This window comes from Typopeltis vanoorti, chromosome 5, assembly GCF_054136105.1.
Source record: "Typopeltis vanoorti isolate ZY-2024b chromosome 5, IOZ_Tvanoo_1.0, whole genome shotgun sequence".
Lineage (NCBI taxonomy): Eukaryota > Metazoa > Arthropoda > Arachnida > Uropygi > Thelyphonidae > Typopeltis > Typopeltis vanoorti.
Window position 1 is genome coordinate 51756479 of NC_143553.1, and position 23316 is coordinate 51779794.

A 23316-nucleotide genomic window follows, 5' to 3' on the forward strand; every position below is an offset into this window, starting at 1 on the left:
ACAACAGACAGAGAGAGAGAGAGAGGGAGAGATATCCTCTCCACAGTTGAGAAGATTTTCACCACTGAAGAGTCATTTAACTGTCAAAATGATTGGGTATATGCTGATGGTTACTTAGCATGTGTCATAGTACCCAGGATTCAGAGAGGTCATCACCCTGCATCAGTGATGGCTTGGTGGTGGTGTGTGTGTCGGGGGGGACATATCAGATCAAAACTCCACTAAAGTGTATCAAGACACTGTGCCGGAACCTGTGATATGGCTTTTTTTTATTATTTTTATATATATATATATATATATATTTAATGTTGAGCCCATACACGAGAGGTTGGTTGATCAACCTATAGTACATTAGTACCGTGAATGGATAATGAGTTGGGAAAGAAGGTACTTGTTCACATTTGATTCGAGGGACTGTATATTGTATTCCTTAAGGAATACGACAGGGGGAAGACTGTTCCATAGTACAGCAGTTGCAGGGATGAAGGAGAAGAAGAAGAAGAAACTTATTCTGTGGGTTTCAAGATGCACTGTGAAGGGATGTTGAGGTATGATAGGGGCAGAATAGTGTTGGGCAGAGGTTACAACCAATTACTTTGGCTAGAGACCAAAAGGCTCAGCTGGTTGATCAACCTATAGTACATTAGTACCTTGAATGGATAATGAGTTGGGAAAGAAGGTACTTGTTCACATTTGATTCGAGGGACTGTATATTGTATTCCTTGAGGAATACGACAGGGGGAAGGGAAGACTGTTCCATAGTACAGCAGTTGCAGGGATGAAGGAGAAGAAGAAACTTATTCTGTGGGTTTCAAGATGCACTGTGAAGGGATGTTGAGGTATGATAGGGGTGGAATAGTGTTGGGCAGAGGTTACAACCAATTACTTTGGCCAGAGACCAAAAGGCTCGGCTGCCATTTGGACAGGCTGCTAATTTCCTGCTTTTTGCTCTTTCAAATTCTGTTTTGGAAACATTGATTGTTTTTTTGCATTTATTTTGGGCTTGGGTATAAGCTCTAAAAGGAGGTTGGAGTTCTTGATTTTAGCCAGTTATGGTGTGTTTGGTTTTTCATTTGAACAGCCTTGACGCATCTTTTGAAAAACCAGGGTTTAGTTAGGGAATGACAGGTCAGAGTACTGTGAAGAATGTATGTTTCTATGCCAGTGAGGATTACCTTGAACAACACCTTGTTTCATGGTAGTCAGTGGACCTTCCTTCCAACAAGACAGCCCCTACACAAGGCAAGGACCACACAACCGTAGTTGGAGGCAAATGTGCTTGACCACATGTCACCATCTGATTGGCTGTCTGAAAGTCCCTATCTGAATCTGTTGGACTTCAAATTGTGGTTGGAACTTGATAGAATAGCCCACAAGAAATGACACCCCATCATCGACAGCCTGAAGATGGATTTGGAGTAAACAGTATCAGCGTTTCCATTGGATGTTGTTTGTGCTGCCATCAATATGTGACCTCACAGACTTTGGCATGAAGGCAAAAACATTACGAACATTGAGTGCTGCTATATACACGTTATACATCTGGTTTTTATGTGCTGAAAGCAGTAAATGATTTACTAATAGATTAAACATTTATGTCCTGTTCAAGTTGTAATAGTATTTATGGCTAGACTATGTAAGTATGTGTGTGATTAGTAATGACATGCAGACTAGATTTCTACATCACCTTGGAGAGTGGTGATGAATGAGTGTAATGGATTGACACAGGTAGTTGTGAATGCCCTGACTATGAATGAGTTTAAGAAGAGGCATGATAGATATTGTGTGAATAATGGTTGGTGTGCATATTCCATGTTGAGTCTTTTGACTCCATAAAGATACCTGTATAACAACAACAATAATCTTTTTTAAATAACGAAACCTGTGGTGTGTTCATAATTAGAAGAAACACACGTATAAACCACAGTGAAAATTATTTAATTGCAAATATTTCATCCTAAGTATCTTAGGACATCATCAGTACAGTATTTAAACAAAATATTTTTGTTTAAACAAAATATTTAAACAAAATATTTTTGTTTAAACAAAATATTTAAACAAAATATTTTTGTTTAAATACTGTACTGATGATGTCCTAAGATACTTAGGATGAAATATTTACAATTAAATAATTTTCACTGTGGTTTATATGTGTGTTTCTTCTAATTATTAACAACAATAATCATAATTATTATTTCATTAACCAACAAATACAGATCCTTAATTTTATCTTTGAGATCAATGCTGTTTTTAATGTAGCAACTAATGTGACCATTGAGGTTTTAAAGAGGAGTAGAAAGATATTTAGCAAGATGGTAAGTTGGACAGCCAATACAATTAACTATAGGATGCAATAGATAATCTTGTTATAAATCTTTATATTTTACTCAAGGTCAAATCAGCTTATTGTGTAATCAGTAGTGTCAAATAAATAAGTTTTTGACTATTGAAATAACTTTCATGGCTTACATATGTAACAAAAAATATATAGAATTTATTCAAAAACTCCATTATTTCCTCCAGTGTTATGTTGACATTATCAGGAGATAGACCATTAACTACATTGAAAAGATGAATCAAAATAATGAGTCATAAATCAGGTGTATATTAGTTCATGTTTTAATTGCATCTGAAGTATATACTATTACACTATTAGAGTTCGAAGGAACAATTGTAGTAAGTTGCATAGATAAAAATTATTTTAAATAATTACTAATTTAAAAAAAAAAAAACTTATGACCAATTAATAACTATCACTTCCCAAAACTAGGATATTGGCATATAGTCTGATTGGTTCAGGTTTGGATGATTTCTTAGTGTTTCACATGTCTCAAGGAAAAGATGATTGAATTTGAAATTTCTTTAGTGAAGAAGTTCTGTCTAGTTCCAAAGAACTTTGTGCCTAGTGTGAATAGCATGAGAAGCAAGGCCAGACTTTCAGATTCTAAAAACATAATATAGTCTTCATGTTCTTCAATTCTAATCAAGGCAGAATGGCCAGTCTGTTCAAAATAGGAAAGATAAACAGGGTACTTGATAGTCTGATAAGGAAAGAGGTGGTAATGTATCTTCTATTGTTGGTAGGAAGGAAGACAGTTTTTGAGCTGATTTGACAGGAAGCATATAGATTGAATTTATGAAGAATCATTGCTGTTTGTTCCGAGGTTCCTTTAAGGTAGAGTATTGAAATTCTTTTCACATTGAATTATAGTTTGGTAGAAGGAGGATAATTTTCAATAATTTTTTGAATGGTAGTTTTGTTATATCCATTACACATTGGATTGCTTTTAATTTTATTCATTTGCTCTAACAAAAAGGGATCAGAAAAACAGATCATATATATAAGACTCTTGATAATACCCACTTTTTTATGATGAATGATGGTGGTTGGCTTCTGATAAACTGAAAATTCAACATGACCTGTGGGATTATGAATTATTACAGTACCCAAAAAAAGGATAGTTGGTTATTGGATTCACATTCAATAGTGAACTTGATACATGAGTACAATTAGTTTATTTTCTCTAGGAACTGAAGTAATTCTGACTCAATGTAGGATCAGATTGCAAATATATCATCAACAAAACCTAACCGTATATAAGGCTGAGGGAATATAGTGTCACAGAGCTCTTTTTCTAAATTCTCCATGAAATAATCAGCTAAGACTGGAGATAGGACTACCCATTGCTGTTCCTTCTGTTTGTTTTTTAACAACTTATTATGCTTTTTAAAATAGCCTGCATTGATGGTAAATTTAAATACAATGACAATGTCTTCTGGAAAATCAGATTGTAAAAATTGAAGAGTCTCTTGTAATGGTATGTTGGTAAATAGGGAGACTTCGTCAAAAGAAACCATAATCTTGTTATTAGACAAATGTAGATCTTTTATTGCATAATCATTTCTGTGCACATGCTCATTTATCACAGGGGGTGGCCAGACACATGCTTGATTGAATCCTCCTAAATATCTCTAGTTTTTCTGGTTATGCACTTCCAAACTTTCACTAAACAACATTTTCTTCAAACATATAACTCAAAACCATTAAATGTAGTCTGTCAGGATATATAAGCCCTTTCATCCATCAAATTCACTCCATACATCAATAAACTTATCATCAATATATTTTCTTTCATTCTACGCTATCTCACTCCTTACTGTCACATCATCATCCATATTACTTTCAGCCACTTCTTTCACACTCTCATTCCGTGCACTATCTTCCGTTCACCTACTTCTGATTTGGTCAGAACACTTTCTCTATTTTTCCTTACATCACTAATATTCGTCAATTCATTTTCTCGCCTTCCACAAGACTTGCACACGACTTGTGATTCCATAACATACTTCCATGTCTATTCTCCGAAAAACAGACACAAAGTCATTACTCTTCTAATAGAACTTTTAATATTCAATAAACATTCCTCTTATATGAAAAAAAAAAAACTTCATGTATGTATCATGTTAAAGATCCCATAATTTCTTTCAAAACTGTTATTCTGATTGCTTTTGTAACATAACAGCTAAAACATTTAAATGTCTTTCTTTATGAAAGATTGCTGCTAATGAAACTTTCCTCTAACTTGTTCCAAATATTCTTCCATTTCTCTCTCTTCCCCTCGCTCCCTCATTCCTCATATGTTTACTAGTAGTTACTGTATTCTTTCTACTCACACACACACATGCTCTGCTCACACACTCCTTATACAGTTTCCAGGGATAGCCTCCTGTGCTACCCCTACCTCTGCCATCCTATGAAAAATCTCTTGCATGTCAACCTGATAACAACCCTTGACTAGCTTATATCCTCAGTCATATCCCTACCCCCCCCTGATAACCTGATATGTCAACCTGATAACAACCCTTAACTAACTTATATCTTCAGTCATATCCCTCCCTCCCCCTCCTCCTCCTATTCATGAGGCTTTGCAACTTATATTCTCTCAATCTGTTCTTATACTCCACATTACAAAGACCATTGACCACGTTTGTTAACTGGACCCTTTCTAATATATCCTCCTCATCACATGAAAACCCGGTGACCAATTCTGTACAAAATAATCCATATGAGCCCTGACCAAAGCCTTATAGAATGGCACCATAACATCTTTATTTCTGCATGTCAGAGTCCTCTGCATTATTGCCATTATCCAATGTGACATCTCCACAACTTCTGCAATGTGACCCCTGAACTTCAGGTTCTTGTCTATCACCACTCAGATCACTCATTTCCTCTACCTCCTTTAAAGTTTTCCCGCCAGCGTATACTTTGCATCCCATCACTGTGTACATCATCATCAAATTCCTGCCATGTACCCTCAAGGGGTGTACAGGATATGATAGTACTATATGAAAAATTTACATCATTACTAACTTCCTATCTACAATTTTCCTCCAAATCAGTCCGTTACTTGTCAAGACTCCAACATTATCAGTTCTTATATTTCTATCATCTAAGCCACTTTGTACCGTATCAATCCACGTATATCTTGGTCTTCCTCTGGGTCGTTTTCCTGCCAACCTGGCAGAGAACACTTGTTTTCTAATCTTTCCTCTCCCATTCTGTTTATGTGACCATACCACCTGAGATTATCTCTGCAAACGCATTCCTGGATGCTGACAATGTCAAGATCTTTCCTAATATCCCCATTTTTAATATGATACTGCCATTGATGGCATCTGTTCACGCCTCTAACTTTCTCAGGACTCTGATATCTGCGGTCTCTAGTCTTTGGTCAAGTGTTTTACTTCTGACCCAGCTCTCAGATCCATAAGTTAAAACTGGTTTGAACACTGTCTTGTATACAGCTAATTTAGTGTTCCGACTAATTTCTCTCATATTCCATATGAATTTATTCAGTTGACTTCCTACCATATCAGCTTTGTTGATTCTGTTGTCTATTTCCATATTTAATTTACCATCTTCAGTAAACATCGTGCCTAAGTAGCTGAAATGTTTTACTTGTTCCACAGGTTCTCCGTTCACATTTTGACTTTTCTCTGACATTTTCAACAATTCTGCATATTTTCATTGTCTTTGCTTTTTTATTGCTGACCTTCATACCATATCTATTACAACAGTTGTTCAATTTAGTCAGGGAACCTTGCAGATTTGTAGCGGATTTATTTAGAAGTATAACATCGTCTGCATAAAGCAAAGAGCTGCATCTCCAATATTGATATCATGTTTAATACCACTTTCCTTCATAATGTGATCCATATAGATAATGTACATCCTTGTCTGACACCAGATTTAACATTAAACCATCTTCCTGTACTTCATCCTGTACTTAACTGCTGACTTAAAACTCAAATAAAGAGTAAGTATTGCTTGATATAAGGCCCCATTGACACCATATAACTTGAAGCATATTGAATAGCTTCTCCCTTGGCACCTTGTCATAAGACTTTTCCAGATCGACAAAACTTAAATACAGATCTTTGTTATATTCCCATGATTTCTCAACTATTTGTCGTAAAGTGAAGATCTGACCCTGACAGTCTCTCTTTGGCCTGAATCCAGCTTGTTCTTCACCAAACTTTTCTTCCACAATTCTTCTCAACCGTTTCTCAAGTATACTTGCATAAACCTTACCAGGAACACTCAGTAGGAAAGCTCATTTTTCTATCCTCTGTAATTCTCACATTTTATTTCCCTTTTTATATATGGGCTATGAGAGCTCTACTCCAATCATCGGGAATTTGTCCCTCTGTCCAGGCCTTCTGAACTATGCAGTGCGGCTACTGTAATACTTTTCTACCACCATACTTCAGCATTTCTGGTCGAATATCATCTACTCCTGCTGCCTTTCCACATTTCAAGCCTTTGATGGCTTTTTCTATTTCAAGTATGGATATGTATTCCTGACTGTATGCCTGTTGAGTGTTCTTGATATTTATTTTCTATGTTCTTGCCAAAGTCCTCCCATGACTTTTGTTTAGCTAGTTTTACACAGTGTTTGGCTTTCTTACATTTGTCTCTGTATTCTCGAAGAGCACAAGCTGACGTATTTGCCAGGAACTTTTGATATGCTTTCTTCTTTTCCTTCACTGCTGCTTTAACTTCCTATGTCCACCATGGAGTTCTGATTTTTCTATCCTTACAGACAACCTTACCACATGCCTCTCTGGCTGAATCAATCAGGGTTTTCTTCAAGGCTTGCCACTGAATCTCCTGAATCTCCAAGGTTTGGTTCCTCTTCTCAAACTCTTTCATTTTTTCTTCAATAATCTTTGTGTATTTTAGTCTACAGTTCACATGTGAGAGCTGCTCAACTTTTATTTGCTTTAAAACTTTCTTGCATTTATTCTTTTCAATATGAAATTCAATTTTATCCTGCTCAAGACTAAAGAGTGATCACTTCCAATTTCAAATCCACTGTACACTCTGGTGTCCTGCACCAGGGAGAAAGCATCACTGTCAACAATAACATAGTCAGTGAGACTTTTCTTATTCCTTGTCTGTTCTCTCCATGTGAATTTGTGCACATTTTTATGTTGAAACATGGTGTTAGTAATAACAAGTCCATATCCTGAGCAGAAATCCAACAGGTATTTGCCATTATTATTAGCTTTGCTCTTTTCTCCAAATTTTCCCAAAATATTTTTGTATGTCTGACAATCATTTCCTACTCTGCTATTTAGATCCCCAACAAGGACCAACTTTTCCTTTTTCATTGTGTCAGTTGCTTTTTCTAAAGCATCAAAAAATTCCTCCACTTCTACCTTAGTGGAACCTTCTGTGGGACCATCGACACAAATAAGTCTCATTGTCCAGTTCCCCATTCTCATATTTGCCCACATCACTCTACTTGAGACTGCCTGCCATTCAAGAAGATTAGCCTCGTATTTTGTGTTGAATACTATGGCTACTCCTTCTTTTCCTTGATTGTCATTGCCTGAATTTATTTTCCTTTATAATATGATATTCATTTTAATCTTTGCTGAAAACTAAATAATGATCACTTCCTCTTTCAAATTCTTTGTATATTCGTGCATCCTGTACCACTATGAAGGTATGACTATCAACAGCAATGCATTTAACAAAACTTTTCTTATTTTCCTCCACCAAAAACAGGGTACCTATTGTGATGGAGGGAAATAAGAAAAGTCTCTTATTTCTAAGAAAAGTCCCTTTTCATTAGTTTTCTTTCTATATTCTTTGCTCTACTCCTCTTTATTTAGTCTTGTTTACTATCCTGTCTTCCACACCACCATCACTAGAAACCAATGCCCTGCTGCTCTGTTTGTCATTTGGTGTAGCCTGTAGATTTGGGTGGCTTGACCAAGATCACTCTGCTAGTGAGTTTGCCTTAAAAGGTCAGTTATGTTGCAGTAAGTCTCTGACTCCCATGGTCAGAGATGATCCCAAGGGATCTGTGGCACTGGCATAGCATCTGGAGTATTCCTGGCATTCCACTTCAAATGCATTTAGTGTTTTTCAGTTACTGGTCATCTGTGTGTAGCTACATGGTGCATTAGGAGCACTGGCACTGAAAAAAATCCCTTAAGCATGAATATTTCATCGTCAAATTTTCCAGGGCACTAACAAGGCTCGGACCAAGTACAGCTACCTTAGATACATCATTTGATAATAGAAGTAAAAAACAAAAGACATCTGACACCAACATAAATTGCTCATCATCTGTGCAACAGGCATTGGTGTGTTGAGATCGGCTTGCTCGAGCCAGTTGTTAAAATTTTTCAAATTTAGTGAGCCGATTATTAAAATTCTTTATGTAAGGGTGAACGATAGTATATACTTTTTCTCGTAAATATTTTGAAATTGTATAATAAATATTTACATATATTATTATTATTATTATTATTATTATTATTATTATTATTATCAAAAAAAGATGCATAAAGGAGAATTCACAAAACACAAACTCAACTTATGAACAGAAATTTGAAACGATTTTATTTACTAAAGAATGCCTGTATTCATTAAAACACAAACACATTATCAAAACTCCCGTACTGGGTTCTATACTTTGCAGGGCCCTGTGCAAAATAGAATAGTGATGCCCTTCAAAGATAAAAAATAAAATGCATAAAAAGTCACTTGGTCACTTGCTTTGCCAGTGCAGGGCCCTCTACCTCCGCACAGGCCCTGAGTCACTTAAAATGAGCCAGTTGTTAAAAATTTACCAACACACCACTGGCAACAGGTGAAATAGCAAGAGGGAAAATGTTGCCCTTCTTTATTCAAAAGGGTTTAGAAGAACTGTTAGAATCTCCCAAAACATTTAAAAAACTATGTTTTGGTGATATGTATTCTTGTGGAAACATCATGTCTGCATGATGTTTCTACAAGATATATACGTGTATATACATATATCACCAGAATGTAGTTTCTAAAAACACTAAACTGTTCTAGAGGAGTGATATCAGAATAGCGCAGTTTCTGGATGAAATCTATGCGAAAGCAAAAAGAAATAGTTAATTTACTAAAGAAACTAATATACAACCTGATGTTTTTCCAACCCAAGCTAGCTTTATCAGAGCACATTGAAGTACACACTTAGCAAAGACTAAAATTAAAGTGACCTCCAGTGCAAGGACAATCAACTGCATGGCGGGTTATAGTGGTGTTCTCTGTTGTTGGTGATGTTCTGTGATTATTGCTGACAGGTGGATAGGACTCGCACAGTTAACACAATTTAAATTTATATAGAATTTAACCATCATTCTATTACTGTTCAGTGGGTTCTGTAGCACAGTGAGCTGCTTCCAGGAACAGTCTCTGTGGTTTAAACTGGGATCTGTGTAGTAGTTTTGCTTTTTTTTTTCCATCTGATGAAATGGTCTTCATTCATGTTGAGCAAGTCTGCTCTTTGGTTGTCTATATCAGATATATATTTTTTATGTTGTTTTCTTATTATTATAGTGGTCTGTCCTGTCTCTCCAAAGTATTGGATCCCACATTGATAGGAAATACTACAGACAGCTGGGAAGGAGAAAGGATCCTGCAGCCCTTAATTTGCCTAAGAAAAGGGGAGACTTTATGCACTTTGTAGACTGTTCTTGTGATTTTGTGTTGTTTCAGGAATGAGCCAATTTATTTATTGCACATTTAATGTAGATGCATTCAACATTTTTCCCAAGGAAGAGATGGAAACTGACTGTCCACACTTCTCCAAATAAGATCAATACAAGCCCTCAACTTCTCAGAAATTAGACACGTCTACAAAGACAAAAGAATAGGTAAATTTTTACAATGGAACTGTTGTGGATTCTGCCAAAATATCAGTGATATCAAGGTTCTGCTGTAGAAACACGAACCATTCTGTTTCTGCCTACAGGAAACATATTTAAAACCCAGTGAGGACTTCACCTTAAGGTTGGATATTTTACTGTTGTTCCTAAAAACAGAACTGGAAATGCTCCTGCTCATTGTGGAATCACCATCTTAGTGAGTCACCATACTCTTTTCCATGTCCGGCTTAATATTGCTCTGGAAGCGGTGGCTATTCATCTTTGTAGGATTTCTTCCATTTATTTACCATCAGGTTTTGAATTAAATTAGAATGATTTACTAAAATAAAGAGCCTGAAGCCATTTGGCTCTTTATTTTAGTGAATAATTTTATGAAAGTTTCATAAAATTAAGTTGACCATAGAGCTTATGGGAATACACTCACTGACATTCATGAGTTGCCTTAGCACAGACTACTTAGAAAATATAAATGCTGCCCAAGCATCTATATATTCGCTTTCTGTTAGTCCATTTTAATAAGGTTTCACTGGCCTGACAGCTGTTTCAAACTGATTGGTTCTCCTCAGAGACCAGGCAGAAACTTTAAGAGAGCAAAAACTTTCATTCAGTACTAATGAACCTGTAATGTCAGAGAGGTGTATTTTTCATAACTCTCGATCGGTGCATAAAGTATTTACTAAAATAAAGAGCCAAAAGGCTTCAGTTTGGTGATGCAAAATTATATAAGTAAAGTAAATGGGGGTGAGTGTATTCCTGTAAGCTCTCTGGTCTTATTTTTACAAAACTTTTATAGTTTCTACATTCGGCTTTGAAATAATGCTGGATCCGATATCCACTTTACTTATATAAATAAGTAAAGTGGATATCGTTTTTTGTTTTTTTCCAATTGATCCTGTGTGCTGAGGTATCCAAAGCATGGTCTGCCAGACCTGACTTGCCATAGGGAAAGTGCTAGATATATTTTTTGTGTTCACTGAGATGGATGTCCACAGTTCTTCCTGTCTGTCTGTAGTAGGCTCGATGACAAGAACAAGACACTTCATAGACTCCTGGATGTGATAAAGGAGCGAATCTGTCCTTAGGTAAACGGATGAGAGTTGCCAATTTTACATAAGGTTTAAATACGGTGCACAGTTGGTGTTTGTTAAGCACCCTGGATATCTTTTCAGATGTGCCTTTAATGTAGGATGGTGATAGTTTTGTTGTAGTCTTCTGTGGTAGATAGTGGGGGGTTGGGAATTTTTGGGGAGCATTTAGTATTTTATCTATCTTATGGGGGATTATAGCCATTAGTCAGGAAGGTGTGACACAGGTGAGAAAGTTCAGCAGTGAGAGCAATGTCATTGGAACAAATTGCTCTAGCTCTATGGGTTAGTGTTTTTGAGATACAATATTGTTGAGAAGGGTGATGGTGTGATTGTTTGTGTAAATATCTCCCTGTATGTGTGGGTTTTCTATTAACCAAGAATGATAAGGAACCTTCTGGAAGACGTATGATCAGTGTGTCCAGGAAGGGCAGGCAGTCAGTGGCTTCTAGTTCCATTGTAAAGTGGATTTTAGGATGCTGGCTATTTAGATGCATTAAAAATGTATTCAATGTGTCTGGGCCATGTGGCCAAATAGCAAACGCATCATCGACATAGCATAGCCAGAGACTAGGTTTGAGAGTGGTTGTGTTGATAGCTAGCTTTTCCAGATGTTCTATGTAGAAGTTGGCTAAGGGGCGAGAAAGGGAGGATCCCGTAGCTATCCCATCTAATTGTTTGTATATTTTCCCTTTCCATGTAAAATAACCTGCCTGTACTGTGAATTTAAATAGCTGAAATATATCAAGGAGAAATTGTGAATTTAGTAAGTTAAGTGTTTAGTCAATGGTACATTAGTGAATAATGAGGTGATATCAAAACTCACCATTAGGTCTGAACTATTTAAGGTGCAGTTTTCTAAAATACTTTTTAGGTGGGTGGAATTTTTAACAAAAGAGGGAGAATTGTTTGTGCAAGTGGCTAGTAGTTTGGCTAAATGTTTAGCTAGTGTATATGTAGGGCTGTTTATACTATCTACAATAGGGCGTACTTTGTTTGTTAATTTTTGGAACTCCATATATTCTGGGTGTTTTAACGTGAAAGGGTTTGAGTTTGTTGACTGTTTCCTTTGGCCAGGAAGTGACTTTGTTCAATAACTTGCACACCTTATTCTTTTGTGAGTTGGTGGGATCTCGATCTATAATTTGATATGTTGACCGGTCTTGGAGAAGTGTGTGCATTTTGTTTTCATATTCTGTTGTATCCATTACTACAGTTGCATTTCCTTTGTCTGATTTGGTATCTGTGGTTATTATTGCGTAGCTCTTTTAGAGCCATTATTTCTTTATTTGGAATATTATTTTTGGGAGGCTTAGAATTAAGTTAATAAATAGTTATTTTCTTATCAATCTGTGTTTGCATCAATACTGTTTAAATCCAATTCAATTCGTGGATGGGCTTATGTGTGACGAACACATAAGCCTATCCACGCCCTTAAATTTGATGTTTGGTAGTGCTGGATTCCCAGATGTTTGAATTGATGGAAATGAGACTGCAGATGCAGCTTCTAGATCAGCTCATACTTTTCCACATAGTGTTTGTCAGTTCCTCTGCAGACAGACACTTTATGAGATCAAAGCTAATTAACCAATTGCAGTCATTATGGCAGGAGGCACTAACAAACAGATTTCATCAGGTTAAGCCTGAAATTAAGCATTGGCAGTCTAGTCACTGCAGAAGCAGAAGAGAGATTGTTCTTGCTACACATAAGTGACAGTTATCTTTCACATTTTTATTTATCAAGAGTGGTTGACCCACTGATGTGCGAACATTTCAGTATTTATCTCACAATTTGTCATATTCTGGTGGAGTGCCAGCATTTCACATAAGAAAGGGAATGAAATTTTTATTAATCAGGTTGAGCCATATACACTTCAAACAGATCTTATCAGACGTAAACAAATTAGATGAATTTTTTAACTTTTATAAAGAATTAATTTATACAAACATTTGATTGTAAATTCTATTTATGTGTAGATACTGCATTAATTTATTTTTTAAAATTAAACTAATGCAGTAAAAATTAATTTACTTTTTTAAAATTTGCTTTTAGTACATAACATGTTTTTTACTAATCTATCCCTTTATTACTATTTATTATTACTTTTATACTGCTGTATACAAGTAATATTAAATAGTATGACCTTTACTGTCTTTGCTCCACTAAACCATAAATCTACCACCAACCAACCAACCAATTTTATTTCTCATATATTCTCTTTCTGTTGGTTTATGCTCATCTGTATGTTGGAATGCATTATTAGTTATTGTCTACTCCATGTCCCAAACAGAAATCCAGCACTTACACCAGTGTGTTTGGTATTTTCTCCAAATCATCCCAAAACATTTCTGTGTGTGTATACAGTCATCCCTCGACTTACGTCCGGGTTCCATTCCGTCCGGCAGGACGTAAGTCGATACATTAAATAGGCAGAGTTATAGGGGTTAGGGACTTAACCATAATAAGTATACTGTCATTTTATTTTTTAAACCTTATTATAAACTGTACTGTGTGTTACTGCCACTATAAAAACAGAGAATAATCATCAAAATCTTCCTCCATAATCACATCTTCATTACCTTCCTTATGTGAACGATCAGACTGTGGCCCTTCTATTTTAGCCTTTGTTTTTTTTGATGAAAATGTCCAATGTGCTTTGCTTATTCCTCTTCTTTTAATCATAAATTTGTTCATAGCACAAACGCATCATGTACTTTTGTTTCTGTTATTAAGTAGCGTTCAACATTGGGATGATCCATGTCTTCAGCCATTTTGAGACCACCGCTAACTGCAAAGAACATTTCTGCAAGACCCTTCTGTGAGGTGTTTAACTACCTCTTCCTGTTTCTCTTTTCCCTCTTCCTTTTCTCATTTTTCCTCTTCTGCAAATCAGTTGTTCCTCCAGTTTGACCAATGATTCGTTGGTTAACTCTTGTGAGGGGGGGGGGTGGACTTTCTATGAGTTGAATTATGTCGTCATCATTCACTTCGAGATTCAGATTGTTTGCTAGGCTCACTATTACAAACTTCCAAAATAATGCACAAACGTTTTCAATGTCTTTTTCCATATGCCACTCATACATTGAGAGGTCACTTCGTCCCAAGCCACAGCAATCTTTTTAATAGCATGATAAATATTGAATATTTTCCAGAATTACATGAGAGTCTGGTCATTTCCTTCAGTAGCAGAAATGACTGGTGAAAAACTTCTCTGTAGATAATAAGCCTTAAACACTGCAAGACTCCCTGATCCATCGGGTGGATCAATGAAGTAGTGTTTGGAGGGAGAAACATGACCCTGAACTTGGTGAAGATCACCGCTATAAGATGGATGACCTGGAGCATTACCTAGAATTAATAAAATTTTAAAATCTACATTTTCTTTCACACAATAGCTTTTTATTTCGCTGGCATAAAGTTGATTAAGACATCTTCAAACAATTTTTGAGTCATCCACGACTTGTTATTGCTCCGATAATGAACTGGAAGTAATGTTTTTGAAGATTCGTGGATTCTCACTGTGCCATATCACAAATGGTTTCAGTTTATATATGCAGCCACATTACCCATAACAGAATCGTAATATGGGCATTAAGAGCTTTAAAATTAGGTATAGATTTTAGCTTTTTGTGGATGAATGTCCGCTTGGGCATTTTTTTTTCTGAAACAAGGACTTCTCGTCCATATTAAATATTTGCTGGGGCAAATAATTTTTCTTCATAATAATTTTATCCAGTTTTTCGACAAATCCTTGTCAACCTTCTAAGCACTTGCAGATTCCAATATATTTTCACATCATGCAGTGCAAAATGCTGCTTGAATCTCATGAACCAACCGGAAGAAGCTTTGAATTCATAGTCATAATCAGTCCCTGCTTTTTCCTTCAACGCATTGAAGAGACTTAGTGCCTTATTGGTTATGGTCATAGTGCTAAGGGGTATGCACTTTTGGTTCAGGTCCTCTATTCATGATGAAAGTAGCTTTTCCATATCACTGATATGACTTTGTTGTTGCTTCGTCACGATCATCGATTTAATGAAAGCAGATCCTTTCACAGCCTCTACTATTTTATCCTAATTTTTCAAAATGGGCGTCACTGTAGAATGAGACCATCCGAAGTCATGTGTGATCACATTGACTGGCTTACCAGCTTCATGTTGCTTTATAACTTGCAACTTCGTTTCAAGATCAATTGGTGACCTCTTTTTCTGTGATTCTTCACTAGGTTTTTTGATTCGGCATGTAGGGGCCATGTTGCACAAAATATGCGAAATATTTAATGATAAATACACAAATAACCCATTTCTCAAACACAAAATCAACAGAGGAACTGTTGAAGACACGTGCCAACTGCCGAGGGTGGTTGCCGCTGAAAACGCTGTTGCCACTGTGCATGCTTTACCTTATGCTCGTTTGCGTCTTCTTCAAAAGTAAGCCGAAAATGTTATTTATTCTCTTATGGGATCACGGACGTATCTTTGAAAGGACGTAACACAAATGGACTTAAGTCGAGGGATGACTGTATATATATATATATAGTATTCATTTCCTGTTATGCTATTTAAATTTCTAACAGGAACCAGCCTTTCTTTTTCTTTGTCTGCTGCCTTCCTGATGAGTTGAAAAATTCCTTCACTTCTTCCTTACTAGAATCTTTTGTGGAACCTTCTTTTAAAATAAATATCATTGTCAAATTCCTGATTTTGAAATTTGTCAGCATCACTCAACTTGAAATTGCTTACTATTCAAGAAGTTTATCTTTGCATTTAGCATTGAATGCTATAGATATCCCTTCCTTTCTCTGATAATTATTGCTTGAATGTAACATTTTATAGTTATTACAGTAGAATTTCAACTGTGTTACTCTTGTTTGTCTCAGTAACACAATTTTGTCGATGTGGGTCTTCTTTACTTCTTCTGCCAATTCATTTCTTTTACATTGATATTTCTGACATTGATGGTTCCTTTCATTAGTTCTGCCGATGTTGAGTTCAAGTTTGTTCTTTATATATATAAGATGGAACAAATGCTTCTCACTACTGTATTTAAAGATTTCACCCTTTGTTATATGATCTATCAGATGTCCCAGTGGTGTTTGGATATGGCATAATATGTAGCACAATGACCTTGATACATCTTTAAAATTAGCCTTTCTTTCTGATGTTTCAAAGCGAATAAGTTGCACAGATTATTTATATAGTTATCATGCACTGATGTGTGCATGTGGATAATCACTAGAGCCTTCTCTCTCCAGGAAACTGGATGAACTTGTTTTTCTACAGGGTTTGAGATAGTGTTTTTATCTTTCTGATATTGGGTTCTATTTATCTCACCTTCTGAAATTAAGAAATTAGAAAACTGACATTTCCCCCAAAGCAGAATAGTGCATAAAAAGAGGAAATGACTGGAACTCAATTGTTTTACATTTCTTTGTTATGTGTAGTGATTAAACTTGATTATATTTCTTGTTTCCATATTGCTAACAAGCAGTGTGCACGTGCGTGTTATGTATAAATGGCATAGGATAAAATAAAAATCGTGCTAACTGAAATGCATCACTTATATAATTTTTACATTTACTAGCAACAAATTTAAATTAAAGTTTACCTTTCTCTGTTTAAAATGCCATTATGTTAATTGGTTATTTTATTTTATTTTTTTTTATATGTTTATTTATTTTTTTTTTGAAGCATTTATTTCGAGTGCTAGTTGAAGAGCTTCATAAACATTTATATGTTCGCTCCACCAGTGGTGTTTTAAGGCACTTTAGACAACAAGGGACGGATAAACAGCTTTCAGAAGGTATCCCTGGTACACCAAGAAAGATTTCTCATGTAGAAAATGCAGTTTTTCCTCACCTTTACAGTAAGTTTCATTTAAAATACAGATAGTCTTCTTCAGAGTCCTTTGTAATACAAAAATTCATAAATCAAAAACTCTGTTTCTTCATTTATATCAGAAAGGTTATGCTTGTTGTTTGAGCCTAAAAAATTATCCCTTTAAAATAACATCTCAAATTACAGTATTTTATCTTAAAATCACTCAAGCAATACTAATTGCTTGAGTGATTTTTTATATTTATTTTATAAATATGAAAAATAAATATATAAACTCAGTGCTATTTTTGTAAAACAATAGGTGCCGGTATCCATTCTTTACCAGCAGGAGAAGTTGAAAATTAAAATTATACCACATCCGTACATCACTATTAATAAAAGTGCTGGTATGCCATACCATTGCATACCATCCCCAAAAAAGCACTGTTAAGTTTATATAATATGTAAACTTTATTCTAAATATTCTTCTTTGTTTTCATTATTTTTCTTTTTCTTGTCATGTTCATATTCATTACTCTGCCCGAGTCATTTTCCAGGGTGACAGTTTGATTTCTTCTTTCTTGAGACTTTGGAGTAAGGAAACATTCAGCTGGATTGGTTACAGCCATCTGCAGCTTAGTTTAGTGGTAATTTGCCACCTTAAGTTCTCCAAACTTGTCCTAAGTCTCCCTTCACTTGTCTGTTCCTAGACGAAGCTTCTCACTAAGGTTGGTACCCAAACTTACACTTGGTTGCTCAGATTCCCATTCATCACTTGGAGGAGAGAGTAGTATTGGAGAGGAGAGGCTAAGTGATCCTGCTCAAGAGAATCATATATCCCACATCCAACTCTTTGAATTAATTTATAAAAAATAAAATTTTCACATTTGATGTCCGTAGATGCCGTATTGTCACTGCTGTACCTCGCGTGGTTTTGACAATGATGTCTTCTGCTAAAATAAGTGGTGGGGTCACAGATTCCCTTTCCACACAAAGTTTGTAGGACAATCACAAACATCCATGCCCATGGTGGGATTTGAACCCACGACTTGTGGCTGGAGAGCGGACATGCTAACCACTCGGCCAACCAGGCCGGCTGAATTAATTTGGAAACAATAAACAGAGGAATCCATCAAGGGTGTCTAATATCACAACTATTAATATCTCATCATCATCATCACCATAATCAAATTCCTGATAAATACCATCACGGGATATGCAGGATATGATGTACTAGATGAAAATGTTACATCATTACTAACTTCCTATCGATAATTTTTCTCCTAAATAATCTCTTATCAATTAAGACTCCAGTATTATCAGATCTTATATTTGGGCTTTCAGGTGCTCCTTATCAATCCATCTAGACTTCGTTTGTCCTCTGGGTCTTTTTCTGCAATCCTGGCAAAAAACACTTGTTTTGCTAATCTTTCTTGTCCCATTCTGTTTAAGTGATCTTACTACCTGAGATTACATTTCTGCAGTCTCAGGTAGTAAGAGTCTCATCATAACTAACACTTATTTTCAGCAAAAACCAACAGCAAGATACACATGGGAAAGTCTAGATGGAAGATACAAAAATCAGTTAGACTATATTGTGGTCAGTAAACGTTACTTCAGTGGAATATAGAACTCAAAGGTGATGCCAACTATGGATCTGATCATAGACTGGTCTTAATGAAGATCAATATTTGCCTGAAAACAATAAAAAATTAAACGAAGTCAAACCCTAAATTGGGATCTGCAAATGGTACAAAATCCAATAGTAAAATCAAAATTTAATGAAAATGTTTCAGAACTGCTGTTTGTACAGTTGCAAAATGAAAATGAACCCTCTCAGTCTGCTAAAAACCACATCAATAAACAAGAAGAAAGAAAGAAAAAAAATCATGGATAACACAAGAAGTAATCAACCTTATCGATGAAAGAAGAACATGGAAAAGAGGAGCAAACGAGGAAGAAAGATTAAGATATAAAACATTGGATAAAAGAATTAAACAGTTATGCAGAAGATTGAAAGAAAACTGAATAAATAGGCAGTGCACCGAGATAGTAGAATTATAAAATAGGAACAAAACCAGAGAAACATTCCTAAAAGTGAAAGAACTTATGGAAAAGTAAAACATAGACAGTCTAATAACATCAAGGACAAAGATGGAAAAAACATAATCATTGATAAGGAAAAGATAAATGGAAGATGAGTGGATTACTTATCAGATCTCTATGGTAACATGATAGATGATTCACGACACCTTAAGTTAAACATAACAACAGATACCACTCTACCAATAACAAAGGAGATAGAACACTTAATTAAGAATCTTCCTAATAATAAATCCCCTGGATGCGATAATATCCCAGCTGAGCTGCTGAAAGCTTTGACTGGCAATAATAACTATTTAGTGGAACCCATTCAGGACATCTATAAAACAGTAAAATTACCTGAATTTTTTTCATCTATCTGCATACCAATTCCAAAGAAAAATAATGCAAAAAATTGCAAGGATTACAGAACTGTGAGCCTAGTATCCCATGCATCTAAAATTATTTTAACCATTGTTAACAAACAAATTGAAAGAGCCTTAATCGATGAATTGAGTAAAGAACAGAAAGGCTTCAGAAGAGGAATGGGAACCATTAATGCTATCCTGGAACTAAAAATACTAATAGAAAGATCACTTGAAAGAAATAGGAACATTTACATGTGTTTTCAGAATTCCTTTGACCAGGTAAAACATAATAATATGTTCATTATATTACATAAATTAGACATAGAAGATCATGTACTTAAGATTATAAAAATGATTTACACCAAACAGAAAATGCAGCTGTTTAACTATTAGACTTCTGAAGCAAAAATAAAAAGAGGAGTTAACAAGGTTGTATCCTTTCACCAAATCTATTTAATATTTATATGAGACTGATGAAAACGATTGAAAAACAAAAAATAGGAATTAGTATCAATGCTATAAAATACAACAATCTTAGATATGCTGATGATAGCAGAAAACAGAAACAAATTAATCAAAATGCAGCTACTAATGGAAGAAGGTAGAGAATTTGGATTAGATATAAATGTAAAAAAGACCAGATTTATGAAAATCTCAAAAGAAAACAGATCCGAGCCAGAAATATTCATAAACAATATGAAAATTGAGCATAACAGAATACAAATATTTAGGCACCTACTTTACTGCAGATGGAAAGTAAGATTAAAGGAATAAAAATTCTTCTGGAAAAATAAAGATCTGCTCAGAAGTTCTGTGATATCGAGACAAAGAAAAGAATGATAAGAACATTAGTGGGACTAGTTTTCACATATGGAAGTGAGACCTGGATATTCAAGAAGTGAGTAAGACAACAGATAATGGCCTTTGAAATGTGGTGCTATAGAAGAGCTCTGAAAATCTCATGGACAGAACATGTGACAAATACAGATGTCCTATAGAGAACGAGAACACAGAGATCTTTATTACAGGAAATGATCCAGAAAAAGATGAGAGTGGTGGGACATATACTGAGAGATTCAGCAGGACAGAGAATACTAACAGTTTTAGAAGGAAAAATTATGGGAAAGGATCAAGAGGCAAAAAGCGAAGGACATGGCTTGAAGATATAAGATCACGGACAGGATCATATGGCTATGCAGAAACAAAAAGGAAAGCCACCAACAGAGAGAACTGGAAGGACATGGTGCTGCATCCTCTCACTGAGGAAGCTACATGAAGAAGAAGAACACATTTCTGAATGCTAACAGTGTCAAGTTCTTTCCTAATATCCTTGTTTTTAATGTAATATTGCCATCGATGTGACTGTTCACTCCCTCCCCTAATCTTTTTCAGAACGCTCATATCTGTGGTCTCCAGTCTTTGGTCTTTTATTTCTAATCCAGCTCTCAAATCCTTAAGTTAAAATTGTTTTGAGAACTGTCTTGTATACAGCCAGTTTTGCAGTTTAAATAATTTCTGTCTCTCTTATTCTATATAAATTTATTCAGTCCCTACTATACCAGCTTTGCTAATTTTGTTGTCTATATCCATATATAATTGGCCAGCTTCACTAAACATTGTGCTAAACAGCTGAAATGTTTTACTGGTTCTGTAATTTCTCCATTCAGGCTTCAGTTGTTTTCAATGTTTCTGTCTTTTTTCACTGTCTTTGTCTTTTTATTGCTGATTTTCATACCAAATTTATTATACCAGTTATTCAGTTTTGATATTGCATCCTGCAGACTTGTATTTGATTTATTTAAGAATATAACATCATCTGCATAAAGTAAACAGCTAAGAATAAATTTTCCAATTTTGATATCAGTTTTAATGCTTCTTATCTTTAAATGTGATCCATATAGATGATGAATAACAGTGGAGATAATGTGCATCCATGTTGCACACCTGATTTGTCCTCTGACATCGAACCATTTATTACTCACTACAGTGTCACATTTACACCATTTAACTGTAGTAATTTGGTAGTAATCAGGAAGAGTCCTTGACTCTCCCCTCGATGAGTCAGGAACTCATCGAGGGAAGCCACATTCTACACACACACCAGCTATCATACTTATTCTTGAATTCATTCACACTGCTTGCACTGGCAATCTATTCCAATCACACACCACTCTATGAGAGATAAATCTAGCCCTCACCCCCTTCTTAGTGGCATTCATTCTCAGCTTCCAAGGATGCCTTCTTGTCCTTTCCCCACCCCTGCATAAAATTAAAAATTCTCTCAACTGAAATCCTGTGACTTTTAGAAGTTTGTAAGTCTCAATCATATCACTCCCCCTCCCCTCCCTCTTTCTGTGGTTTGCTAGTGCCTGCAGTCTACAAATTCTCAGTGTGTCTTCATAATCAGTATTTCACAATCCCGATATAATTTTTAACATTCTCTTTTCCTTTCCTTTAGTATTACATGGTGATCAGCATTCGTTTTTCACAAATTATGGACTTTACAACCGTGTTATAAATAATTATATTAATTTCCCGATGTTTCGACCATCAAATTAAGGGCATCATCCGGAGTATACACATATATACAGAGACCAGCTAAATTACATTTAAAATAGTATGCTGAAGAGGCAATGATTCGATCAACGGTTATTCTACTGGTCTGACCTCTAGTGAAATTAAAATAAAATTACAATAAATAAATTAATTAATTAAAATAAAATAAATTAACTACACCAAAGCTATATTCTATTTACATCAGAGAAACATTCTTTCTTATAGACAGTTTTGTTACAGTGAAAATGATCTAATTTAACATGTCAATTGTTATAGTAGATTTAGGATCCTGATTACCTATGGTTCTATTTACAATTAACTCTAAGGGAGAAAGGTTAAGTGGGTAGAATATGTGCCTTCCATATGTTTGGGATTTTTAGACCATCATTATTGTTAAGATTAGGGTGATTGATAAGAATCTCACAGGCCTCCTTAAATTGATGTTCATACCATGTTTAGGTGTGATGTAAATAACAGGTGCTTTTCCAGTCAATCAAAAAAAAAAAAAAAAAATTTTTTTTAAAACTCTCCTTTGCACTCTCTCCACTATATCAGAATCACAACGGAAACCAGGAGACCAGACCTGTGCACAATAGTCCAAGTGAGGCCTTGTAAAGAGGCAAAATGACATCCTTATCTTTACATGTGAACATTCGTTTTAGCTTTACAATTAGTTTTTGAGTTGTATTTGCAATCTTTGCTACATGGCCCCTGAACTTCAACTCATTATTTACTGACACTCCAAAATCCCTAGCCTGATCAGTTTCTTCTAGCATAATCCCACCAATATAATACGACATTGGATATCTAAATCACTCCAAAGTGAATGACTTTACATTTACTGACATTGAACTGACATCCATTTTCCCATGCCCACAACTCCAGCCTATTCCAATCATTCTGCACGTACCGCATATCAGCAGCATTTCTGATTACCCTACCTATCTTTTGCATCATCAGCAAATAGTTGTATGTTGTTTGTCAAATCCTTCCCCATATTATTAATGTACAGATTGAATAACAGTGGGCCAAACACTGATCCTTGTGGTACACCCCTGTTTTTTTTTATTTTTTTATTATTATTTTTTTTATTAATCTTTGTACTGGTTGTGGGCAGTACTACCCTTACATCATGTCCAGACTTGATATAGGCTTAAGCCTTTACAAGTGTTTTACCCTATGCCTGTTCT

The 23316-nt window shown here is 35.4% G+C and overlaps 1 protein-coding gene across 1 annotated transcript in view; it reads left to right on the top strand.

Moving 5' to 3' along the window:
* The window catches only part of Sec8 (exocyst complex component secretory 8), a 519950-nt gene that overhangs the window by 124382 nt on the left and 372252 nt on the right, over positions 1 to 23316 (top strand). The window contains exon 8 of the mRNA XM_090392988.1: positions 16995 to 17169. Coding sequence (XP_090249114.1) covers positions 16995 to 17169 — 175 coding nt within the window. The remainder of the gene's footprint in view (positions 1 to 16994; positions 17170 to 23316) is intronic.